The sequence below is a fragment of the Lemur catta genome, chromosome 16 (genome assembly GCF_020740605.2).
Source record: "Lemur catta isolate mLemCat1 chromosome 16, mLemCat1.pri, whole genome shotgun sequence".
NCBI classification, from domain to species: domain Eukaryota; kingdom Metazoa; phylum Chordata; class Mammalia; order Primates; family Lemuridae; genus Lemur; species Lemur catta.
This window is the reverse complement of record NC_059143.1, coordinates 17,894,566-17,907,303: the sequence shown is the minus strand read 5'-3', so window position 1 is coordinate 17,907,303 and position 12,738 is coordinate 17,894,566. Positions and strand designations below refer to the sequence as shown.

The following is a 12,738-nucleotide window of genomic DNA, read 5'->3' as shown; positions in this document are numbered from 1 at the left end:
ACGATAAAGATTCTATTCTAAGAGGATGCATTGGTGATTGGCGCATTGGTGATTAGACCCCTTCTTACACACAGAGTCTCAAGATAGTCCAAAATCTCCTAATTTTTGTAATACCACCATAGCATATAACTTCTTCATAAAATGCATGAAACTGAGGAATAGACCACAGAAACGACTTTGAGTTGCAGCTGCTCAGTGGTTGGCTAGGTGTACTCACTAGCTACCCGATTGGCTTTTTCACCTCAGCCTGACAACCTGTCTGAATCAGTCTGTGCCTTAATAAAATTAAAAAATGATTACTTGCCACAAACCTTAAGGATTCCTCTCCTATGTTAGACACGTGGACGTCGAAATCCAGACCCAGTACTACAATCAGTTGTATTACAATAGCATATGGATAATTGTAGTAATATCTCCCCCAGTCTTCCTAACAGCTTTTTCTACATTAGCAAACCGTATTTATCACTTTACTGCACAATGAACCCACAGGGGGTGCTAATTGTTCATTAATTAAATTTTAGCCTTTCAACACTTTTGTATTCTCCAGTGGCCTTGTCTACAGTGAGGTATGCAGTGTGGCCTTTTTCAAACTGCCGAAAATGCATGTTTGCTTTACGGCTGCCATGGCTATAATACAGGTGAAATTTAGCTCCAGTAAATACCATTTCAGGACTGTTTGAATTTTTTATGACCGAAAGTTTTCCGGCCTTGGACCAAAGCCTCCATGTTGGAAAAATATTCAGTAAAGTATAGTTTAACAAGACAAACCATTCTGTTAGATCAGATTGTGCTTTGAAGTAGAATTTGATTTCTTTATTTGAAAATTCTGGTGGTTTATGGCAGTTCTTCAAAAAACTTTTAACGTGGTGGAACGAACTTTCTGAGATCCATCATCCCCGAGTGAAGCCATTTTCAAACTTATCTTTCTCAGTGGAAGAATCCCCTTTACCTGTGTTTCCCCAGGGAAGAGGTTAATTTCAGATCATTAATGATTAACATGGTAGTGCTGAGAAGTTTACCGAGTATTTTTCAAAAGTTGTGGCTATTTCTTCAAAGCTCAACAGGTATATTTTACACTAAGGCAAAGGATTTTGAAGCAAAATAGAATATGCCTCAAGGAATTTTTAAGTAAGCAAAATAGTGAGTTATAGGGTGGTGTTGGCACTAAGGAATGTGGCTCCAGGACTTTGAATGCAGGCCATTCCGTTGTGGGGATTTACTCCACTAATGAATTAATCACAACTTGCCAGTGTGTGTGTACAGCTATTAAGGAATGAGCCACCACACATTGATTTTCAAAACATCTGGAAGTAGCATTCAGAAGACATTTTTGATATTTTATTTTTATTTTTTAAATAAAAATGCCCTTTCAATCAGTTAAAATTATTAGAAACTCAATGTGAAAAATGCAACGACTAAATTATAGTTAATTTTGGTTCTTTTCTGCTGTTTTCACATCTCTCAGTTATAACTTAAAGGTGACTTTGGCTTTCATAGTACTAGTAATAATTTAGTACATTTTTATGTTTTAGCAGCACAGAAAACTCTTTTCTACAATGTTATGTTTGATTCTTAACAATACTATGAGGCAGGCTGGAATTTTTCTGATATTATAGATAAAGAAATCAAAACTTTAAAAAAAGAAAACAAGTTTCTAGAGCCAGTTTCATAAGCCAGTATCAGGCCTAGCATATAGTAGGCGCTTAATAAATGTTGATTAAATAAATGAATGTAAAGTAATGAGAAACTGTCTTGAATTCTTGGTGGCATGAGGTCATATATAAACATGAGAATACATAGTAACTAGTAAATGCCTTCTAACTCAAAATAGGAGAGAAAAAAAGAATACAGACTCAGGAAATCCACTCTGGTGATATCTGTCATTATTAAAGGAAAGATAAACATGTTAAACAGCTTAGAACGCCCTCAGTCACAGCACTGTAAACAGATGTGTGATACACAATGGCCAATTATTGAACGCCAAGAGGTTGGTGCTTATCATGAGTTGTATATATTTTTGAGTGAGCCAGAATGAAAAAAAAAGAAAAGAAAAAGAAGCAGAAAAGCAGTTCTCACCCCCCACATAATTGGAAATCACTTTTCCTTCTGTCTGGCTTCAGAAACACAATGTCTCGATTTCCGTGAGAGACGATGACTGTTCTTTAACTGGTTTCACATCAGCTTTTTCCTCTGATTTGAGAGGTGGAGTTAAGTGTGAACGGCTTAAGAATGTACTGTTTTCTATTTAATTTGGCTACGGAAGATGGAATTCATTGAGCTCCGTCTGTTCAAATGAACTTTAAGCAACAGCAAGCAAAACGTTTGTACTTCTCTCTGCGCACGCAGTAGAAAAGGGCTTGGCAAAAGGCAGGATGGATGTGTGCAGCCCAGAATTACCTAAGGAGGGCAACAGAGAGGTGATAACAACTCCTTATCTCTTTGTTGGCTCATCTGAAGTGTTAAAACGTTGTTGGAGGAAAGTGAGCCTCTTTTTTACTAGGACGTATTGAAAGAAAGAAAAAATAACCCCTGATCTCTGATATCTGGAATTTATCTTAAGACTGTCTTAAAAAATATGCATCACCAATTCCTGCTCCCTGCAGCCACTGTCATTAATGGGTGACCACCCTTTTTCCTCGTAACCTAACTGTTAATGCATTTAATTGGTCCTTCCAGAACAATTTGGAATATTACAGAATCTAAAAGCATCTGTGAATTATAAATAATTTTAAAGTTCACATTTCTCTTTTGAAAACCCAGTAAAGAATATTCGTTTTCAAGTAGTTAAATAAGTTATATGACAAAGGAGTGAATTTAATGTGGAGCTGTTGATTAAAAAAAAAAAAACCTAAAAGAAGCATGATAGTTGTATTATTGATATTAAAGTTGCAGCTTTCCTAAAACTGTTGACTTTTCTATTGAGAATGAAGGGAAACAATTGCATAGTAATGCATAATGGTTTATTTAGAATGACCTTATTGTTTAGCAATTTAAATCATTGCTTTAAAAATGTATTGAGTAATTTGGTTAGACGATTTTAAATATGGTGATGTACAATTATTACTGTAATGGCATTGAAGTACCATGACAAATACCCTTGTTACCACTATTAAACATGCATTTCAAAATATTATTCTCTTTGAGAAGTGCCTGACTCCTCTTAGCATTTGTGCACACCTGTGTATCTCCCTCGGGATTCTCAGCTTATGTTAAGCTCAGGTAACCAATGAATGAGAAAAGTACTGTGAACTCTATTCAGTAAGAGAGTTCAGAACTGCCTCTATAGGCTGATGGCCGAAATAAAGAATCATTTAAAGTAAGGAGGGGCAGAACCTAAAATTTTGTTCTGGTCTCAAGTTTTAACCTATTGTTTGACACTTAAAAAATATTACATTAAATTAACTCACGATGCTCAATAATTACGCAATGATTGTATTGCTCGTATTTTAGGGAGAAGAGAGGTAATTTCAAAATTATATACTTGGCTTCGGAATTACGTAGCAAAATACTTGTTCCAAGGTTACCTCTCTGTAAAGACCCAAGATTATATCCTATGTATCATAATTGAATACTTGGAGCATAAGCATGGATTTATGGTCCATTAATTTTTAGATATCACCAAGTATATTTTATTTTCTTGCTGGCTGTATGTACAACTGTGAATGCTTAAGGCACTGTGGATTTCCATGGGGCCAATCCTTAAAACTAATATTCCAGGGATTCCATTAATGAAAAGAAAATGTTAAAATATGTTCACACTATATACGCAGAAGCTTACACATGGAAACAAAAATACATGCAACACGTATAAATCTTTTTGTTTACATATGCAGCTTTTCTTCAGCAATGATAAGGTGCCCTAGAAACATTCACTAATCTTTGTAACACCCCAGAGAGTAAGTAGCAAGAATTATTACCTTCATATTGCAGGTGAAATACCCAGGTAAGGGCAGATTAAATGACTCGGCCAGGTCACTCTCTAAGTCAGTTATGAAGCTAGAAATAAAACTCCAGACTCGTGACTTTCTGTTCTTATTCCGAGTCATCAGACTCCTGAAAACAGAAGTGCCAGACCCATCAGTATTTGTGCTGCTTTTCCTCACTTGAAAAGTAACCACTGATGTAAATCCTGTCCCTGTTAAGGAAGCCTTGCTGTGTGGCACTAGCATACACGTGATACTGAGTCCCCGACGGGCAGTTAACGGGGTACTCTGCCGTTGCAGTGAACGAGCTCAGAAAAGGATATCAGCAAGCCAGTGTCTTACACACCCCGTCCTACGAAGAGTTAAAAGTATCAAAAGTTTCCTTAACTTCAGAGATTCAGACAATTGCTTTAACACTGAAAGTGATTCAATCTACTTTGCTACTTTAGTTTCTCCTTAATATTTTCAGATTGTCCACAGCATTGGAGTCAACATTCTGAAAGGCCTGGTCCCTGTCCTCAGGGAACATGTATGTCAAACTAATTATGACCTGCTTAATGGTATAAAATCACCATTAGCATCACTCTTAGTCCTGCATAATAATAGTCTCTTCTTCTTTCTTGAATCTTATTATTATATTATTATTTTTATTTCTGGGTACTTTGATTAGACTTGAAACTCAAAGAGTGGCCGGGTCCCTAGCTTTCCTGTTCCACAATGGCAGGCTATAGCCTGAGAAGACAGGTCCCCATTTGACAACTGAGCAGCCCTTCCGTGTGTCCGTGAGCCGCAGCCAGGATAAAATCACATCCAGCCTTCCTCCTCCCAAGGTTGGCACATGAAGGGCTTGGTGGCTCACGTCACAAAGGTACTTTGTGCTCCGGTGCCTTTTTTCTGTGGAATAACTCCTTCTAGTATGACTTCACTTTTCTGTCAGGGAGCACTTTCCCCTATAAATATGACCGAACAGGTGTTGCTCTGCTGCTAACTGAGTTTCCAGCTGTCCTCCTCCGACACAGACCCAGCAAAATCTGTTGTTTCGTCCTTCTAGGCAGACTCAGAGAACCATCGCGCCTGAGGTGGAGGTCTTCCTTGCAGGAGATGGCAGTTTTGTTGCCAGAAGATGGTCGGGAAAGCCTGGCTGGCTAACAAAGACAGGCCTTCAGCGGCTGGGTGTAGTTCCAGTTCTGCATCCCCTTTGGCAAGAGCACAGAGGCTGCTGCAGTGTGGCCGGCCAGCAAAATTAGGAAATAAGGACCTCTTTTATTTACTCAGGCTGCTGAATCATGGGCATTCCTGTCTGCTTGGAGAAAAGTCAGGCGGCTCTACTTTCCACTGAAAGTCTCAGGAGTGTTGGAGACTTTCATCTCGGAGTGTTCACACACTTGTTTTAATGTGCTTTATGGAAATGGTGAAACTCAGCAAGTACAGTTGCTGGAGAAAAACATCTGCACTAACCGTGCACACACATTTGCATCTTTAAATAGACTTTTCAGGCCACGGAGCTGGTTTCCAGTGAAGTTTTTTTCGGCTGTAAGAGCGATAGCTCTCCGAGAGTCACCCTGCATGAAGTGACTGGTTCCAAAAATTAAAATTTAACATGGACATGTTAAGTATTTCACATTGAAATGCAGAAATCTTGCCATCACACAGAAAGACAGTCCCTGTAAGTAGCACTTAGTGAGTGCCGGAGGGAGAGAAGTTCAAGTTGATTCAGGAGCCTGAGTTGAAAGAATCCTCCGTAGTTTCTTCCATATGTTAAAAGAAATTGATATTGTTTAAATCTATAGTCACCATTTAAGCATAGTTTTGCATTTTGACTGCCAAGAAGCCTAAGTTAATGGGGATGGGTAGCTCTCCAAGACTTAGGTAGCCTCAGAGAATGCTGGCAGAGAGACCACCGCCACACAAGTCCTGGGAGAGTCTGATATCCTTAGAGCGTGGACCCGCCCGCTGGGAGTTCAGTGAGTCCGTGTGTGTTCCTGGGAGGATAGATCCATTTATGGTACTGGCAAATGAGTTGTTTACAATTCAAATTTTAAAACAGAAATCAGCCTTTCAGCAAACCTTTATTTTTGTTTTTAAAGTAGCATTCCTTGCTCAAACTTTTTACTTTTTACTTCTGCTCAATCTACTCTGTCCCGCTGCCCTAAGCTGCCCTGCTGCATGACTTCTGTGTATTTCTATTACAAAGACAAGGAATAGGGACAGGAGAGAGGGAAGAAAAGCTTTGCAGCTCTCTTGATTCCTGGTTAAAAACTTGATCCTAACCTTCAGCTCACTTGACATGTCATTGAAATTTACAATCTTAAGAGAACAGTTATGTAATAGTCATAGTCAGGCATGGACCACAGACAAGAGCCTGATTTAAGCATGGTGTTAGGGATTGCACAATTTTTATAATGGTCTATTGCTCTATAATTCTTTGTGTATTTGTATAATAATATACTATGCCTGGATACAATCTACAATTTAATAATAAATTCGCTTGCTAAATTTTCAGGCTCAGTAGTTATATCCTTCCAGCCTAGATGCATGACAAATTCTGATTCACTGTTTTCCCCAAATATATAAATGTGAAGATGTGTTTGAAAATATTCTAAAATGAAAAATGGGATTTAACCCAGAAAGATAAATGTGAAATGTAGTAGATTTTACCTAGAATGCTGAACAAATTTAGTAAATAACATTTTTTTTTCAATTAGTGGAAATATTAGAAACCTTGGTTTGTTTCAGGGATATCAGCTTTAGGTGACCTAACACCTTTCGGGGCAGGGGGACTAGATCATTGTTGTTGTTTTGCTTCTAGTTTTTTAATGGTGTTTTTCTTTATGTTGAGTGGTAAGTTGAGTTTAGCTGCATAGGTTCTTGATATAACCACGTTAAATATAAATCACACCCACATTTATCAGACCCTTTCTTATGCTAGAAGCACATTGGGTTATAGAGTCATATAAATGAGGATACAAAATTACGCAGTTTTCAACTTGTATGGCAAAGCTTTGTTGCAGTGGGCAGGGATCCAGGAATGGTGTTTGGTTGTTTTCTCAGAGTGAGAGGGTTGCCATCTGGCATTGATAGTGAGATGGTGTTGTCATCAGTTTCTAGATGCAGGAAAGGAATGATCCTCATCTGTTTCCTGTGGATAAGGAAGAGGCTGACAATCTAGTAAAATCTTGTTACCTTAAAGAAAGCAGACGTGGAATTCGTTTATATAATGCTCACCAGTTTCTACTTTCATGTTAATCATTTAGCCTGCCAGTGCACTTCAGCTTTGAAGAACTAAAAAACTTATATGAGCATACTCTAATTGAATACTATCAGAATATTCTAATAATGTTCTAATTGAACCTATTATTTTAACAGAAACACTATCCCCACCAGCTCCGATCTATGGTCTTGTGTGCATTTATGAAAAATCTTGCTCCTTTGGAGAGTGAAGAGCTTTTAAAATTTCTTCTGATCTTGAATAATAGATTGTTTTGAAAAGCAAAAAAAAAAAAAAAAAAAAGGTTTCACAACCTGTTTCGAGAAGGTCTTATTTTCCAATTGGATGTCAAGAAGGCAACAGAAATAGGAGTGCACATTTGCTAAGCACATGATTTTAAAAACCACCTAATACAGGGTACAGCGCCTTTATAGATAACTTGCTAAGTTTATATCTGGCTCTCAGTCTTGTTTGTCTTCTTTTTGTTACTCATAAATCTTTCAGCATTTACCATAATCATTTATCACTTTTCCTGTTTCCAGTTTTTTACAAGTTGCTTTGTCTCTGCTCACCTCAAAGTGCAGGTCCTGTTTAGCTAAGGAAGTTCAGGCTGCAGAAGCTTTTGCAAAAGGAAGAAATGGTGGGCCACCTCTTGAACTTTCCAAACAAAATACACTATTAAAATCTGGCCTTTGTGAAACTCTCATTTTTTCTTGATCCTGGCTGATCCTAGCTACATGTAATATCTAGCAATACCCTTCTAACATTTAATAATCCATTTTCTGGCCTATGGTATTCGAACCTTTCAGTTATTGAAGAAATCCTGGTTGTCTTTCATTACACAAGACATAATTATTATTGTGTTTTCTGTCTTCTTTCATGTGCTTACTTTTTAATATTTTTTTGCTGAAAGCAATAAGGTCTGTATCAATAAGAACCCCCATAAAAGATTTTGGTCTTCAGAATTGCCTTTTTATATAAAAACAAGCAAAATGCAGAGGGAATTTTTTATTAAATATTAGACATCTGGGTTGACTGCATTAATTTTAAATCATTCCTGTAATATTTCCTCTTTTCATTTGGTTCTTCAGATGTTCACATAGTATGCAAATCATTTTAGAATGAATACAAAAGAAACATTAAATATATTAAAATCTGCATTTTAATAAAATTGTCAATGTGTAATATATACCTTGCTTCTAAGGAAGAATGATAAAAAGTAATAAAAGGGTAATTTAGACATAGAACTATTTAATATCTTTTTATATTTTACAACCCAACAAAAAGTAAATGTAGAATAAAAGCTTTGGGCTCAGATTTGAAAATGTCTCACTCAAATATTCTTTCCTCCATTTTTTTCCCCCTAAAAAGTTCAGAAGCGTCCAACTATGCATGCTTGTTGAAATGGTATAGTAAACTCACTCTTGACTTCTTAACATGTAAAATGCAATGTCTGATTGCTTCTTGTTGCAGATGGAGTGGATGTTGAAGATGACCCCACTTGCTCTTGGCCAGCTTCTTCACCGTCTAGCAAGGACCAGACTTCCCCTAGCCATGGAGAAGGTTGTGATTTTGGAGAAGAAGAAGGTGGCCCTGGACTTCCATACCCATGTCAGTTCTGTGACAAATCGTTTAGCCGCCTCAGCTACCTAAAGCACCATGAGCAGAGTCACAGTGACAAACTGCCTTTCAAATGCACCTACTGCAGTAGGCTGTTCAAACACAAGCGTAGCCGAGATCGCCATATAAAACTGCACACAGGGGACAAGAAGTACCACTGCAGTGAGTGTGATGCCGCGTTCTCCAGAAGTGACCACTTGAAGATCCACTTAAAGACTCACACGTCCAACAAGCCATATAAATGTGCCATTTGTCGCCGTGGGTTCCTGTCCTCTAGCTCCTTACACGGACACATGCAGGTTCATGAGAGGAACAAGGACGGTTCCCAGTCTGGGTCCAGGATGGAGGACTGGAAGCTGAAGGACACTCAGAAGTGCAGTCAGTGCGAGGAAGGCTTTGACTTCCCGGAAGACCTCCAGAAGCACATTGCGGAGTGCCACCCGGAATGCTCTCCCAACGAGGACCGAGCAGCCCTCCAGTGTGTCTACTGCCATGAGCTCTTTGTAGAGGAGACCTCTCTCATGAACCACATGGAGCAGGTGCACGGTGGGGAGAAGAAGAACTCGTGCAGCATTTGTTCTGAGAGTTTCCACACAGTCGAGGAGCTGTACAGCCACATGGACAGTCACCAGCAACCAGAGTCATGCAATCACAGCAACAGCCCGTCCTTGGTCACGGTGGGCTACACCTCCGTGTCCAGCACGACTCCAGATTCCAACCTCTCAGTGGACAGCTCAACAATGGTGGAAGCTGCCCCACCAATCCCAAAGAGTCGAGGGAGGAAGAGGGCTGCTCAGCAAACCCCTGACATGACTGGCCCCTCAAGTAAACAAGCAAAAGTTACCTACAGCTGTATTTACTGCAACAAACAGTTATTTTCAAGTCTTGCAGTTCTGCAGATTCACCTGAAAACTATGCATTTAGATAAGCCAGAACAGGCCCATATTTGTCAGTATTGCTTAGAGGTACTGCCCTCACTCTATAACCTAAATGAACATCTTAAGCAAGTGCACGAAGCTCAGGACCCAGGTCTGATTGTTTCTGCCATGCCTGCCATAGTCTACCAGTGCAACTTCTGTTCTGAAGTTGTCAATGACCTCAACACTCTTCAGGAACACATCCGATGTTCTCATGGATTTGCAAACCCTGCAGCTAAAGATAGTAACGCATTCTTTTGTCCCCATTGCTATATGGGGTTTCTCACTGACTCTTCCCTTGAAGAGCATATAAGACAGGTCCACTGTGACCTCAGTGGCTCCCGATTTGGGTCTCCAGTGCTTGGGACTCCAAAAGAACCAGTAGTAGAAGTCTATTCTTGTTCCTATTGTACAAATTCGCCAATATTCAACAGCGTTCTTAAACTGAACAAGCATATCAAAGAGAATCATAAAAACATTCCCTTGGCCCTGAATTATATTCACAATGGGAAGAAATCAAGGGCCTTGAGCCCCCTCTCTCCTGTGGCCATAGAGCAGACATCTCTTAAGATGATGCAGGCAGTAGGAGGTGCACCTGCACGTCCAGCCGGAGAGTATATCTGTAATCAGTGTGGTGCTAAGTACACGTCCCTAGACAGCTTTCAGACTCACCTAAAAACTCACCTCGACACTGTGCTTCCGAAATTGACCTGTCCTCAGTGCAACAAGGAATTCCCCAACCAGGAATCCTTGCTGAAGCACGTTACCATTCACTTTATGATCACCTCGACGTATTACATCTGTGAGAGCTGTGACAAGCAGTTCACATCCGTGGATGACCTCCAGAAACACCTGCTGGACATGCACACCTTCGTCTTCTTCCGCTGCACCCTCTGCCAAGAAGTTTTTGACTCAAAAGTGTCCATCCAGCTCCACTTGGCCGTGAAACACAGTAACGAAAAGAAAGTGTATCGGTGCACGTCCTGCAACTGGGACTTCCGCAACGAGACCGACTTGCAGCTCCACGTGAAACACAACCACCTGGAAAATCAAGGGAAAGTGCACAAGTGCATTTTCTGCGGCGAGTCCTTCGGCACCGAGGTGGAGCTGCAGTGCCACATCACCACGCACAGTAAGAAGTACAACTGCAAGTTCTGCAGCAAGGCCTTCCACGCCATCATCCTGCTAGAGAAACACTTGCGAGAAAAGCATTGCGTGTTTGAAACCAAGACGCCCAACTGTGGAACAAATGGCGCTTCTGAGCAAGTGCAGAAAGAGGAGGTGGAGCTGCAGACCTTGCTGACCAACAGCCAGGAGTCCCACAACAGTCACGATGGCAGTGAAGAAGACGTTGACACCTCCGAGCCCATGTACGGGTGCGACATTTGCGGGGCAGCCTACACTATGGAAACCCTGCTGCAGAATCACCAGCTCCGAGACCACAACATCAGACCCGGAGAAAGTGCCATCGTGAAGAAGAAAGCCGAGCTTATCAAAGGGAATTACAAGTGCAACGTGTGCTCTCGAACCTTCTTCTCTGAAAATGGCCTCCGCGAACATATGCAGACCCACCTGGGCCCCGTCAAACACTACATGTGCCCTATTTGCGGAGAGCGGTTTCCCTCCCTTTTAACTCTCACTGAACACAAAGTCACACATAGTAAGAGTCTCGATACCGGAAACTGCCGGATTTGCAAGATGCCTCTCCAGAGCGAGGAGGAGTTTTTAGAGCATTGCCAAATGCACCCGGACTTGAGGAATTCGCTGACGGGCTTTCGCTGCGTGGTGTGCATGCAGACAGTGACCTCCACCTTGGAACTCAAAATCCATGGGACATTCCACATGCAAAAGACAGGGAATGGGTCTGCAGTCCAGACCACGGGGCGTGGCCAGCACATCCAAAAACTGTACAAGTGCGCATCTTGCCTCAAAGAGTTCCGTTCCAAGCAAGATCTGGTGAAACTTGACATCAACGGCCTGCCCTATGGTCTTTGTGCCGGCTGCGTGAATCTCAGTAAGAGTGGCAGCCCGGGCATCAACATCCCTCCCGGCACGAATAGACCAGGCTTGGGCCAGAATGAGAATCTGAGTGCCATGGAGGGTAAAGGCAAGGCAGGGGCACTGAAGACTCGCTGCTCGAGCTGCAACGTCAAGTTCGAGTCTGAGAGTGAACTCCAGAACCACATCCAAACCATCCACCGAGAGCTCGTGCCAGACAGCAACAGCACACAGTTGAAAACTCCGCAAGTGTCACCAATGCCCAGAATCAGCCCCTCCCAGTCGGATGAGGTAACTCGCCTTTTTAATGTTTGCTGTTTACCCGTCTCAAGAAACTGTCCCCACTTTATGTTTACACTTTCCACAGCTTTATTTACCGTCACGTGCCAAAAGATGCTTAGATTGAAATGCAATGGTTTCTTTCCCCCGTAGCCATTAGCTAGCAATTACTTGCTTCTTGATAAGCAGCATTTTGGCTGGAATGGTGCAAAATAGGACTAATTCCAGTCTCCCTAGGATGTTGTCTTCTCTATGACTGAAGAGACCAGCACTCATGCCAACACCACTGAGATCTCGAATCTCAGCGTAGCTTCACAGAGAGTTGCAATCCCCAGCTATGACTTGTGTGTTATGGCAGAGAGATGATGACACAAAAGTAAGATGCTAGGAGCCAACGTGCTGGCTTAGAGTAAATTAAAAAGAGTATATATATTTGGGGATAACAAATTGGGTAAGGGTGGCTTTTTAATACCGTGTTATCAACACTCACTGTTTTTCTTTGTCTTCTGGGTAGTGAGGAAAATGCCTTCTCACAACAGGATTTTTAAAAAGCCCCTGTATTTATTAAGTACCACATGTCTGTTAGTCTGTTTAAAGACACTATCCCTGAATCTTCACTCTTGGATTTCAAAATTAATGTGGTGTTTTTTTTCCCCCTTAGTTTCAGGGTAGTTTTATGTTTTCCTTGCCATGATGAGTACAAGAAACAAGTTCATTTATAATGAAATAGTTTTATAAGTTATCGTTTTTCGAAGCTGAGCAGAGGATGGCTCATTTTCATATTTCTTTATAC

At 40.9% G+C, this 12,738-nt stretch overlaps 1 protein-coding gene across 2 annotated transcripts in view; it reads left to right on the top strand.

Annotated features, from left to right (window-relative positions):
• ZNF521 (zinc finger protein 521) overlaps positions 1-12,738 on the top strand; it is a 270,113-nt gene that overhangs the window by 104,333 nt on the left and 153,042 nt on the right. For both annotated transcript variants that reach the window (XM_045527501.1, XM_045527500.1), the window contains one exon: positions 8,605-11,957. In XM_045527501.1, the coding sequence (XP_045383457.1) occupies positions 8,605-11,957 (3,353 nt within the window). The remainder of the gene's footprint in view (positions 1-8,604; positions 11,958-12,738) is intronic.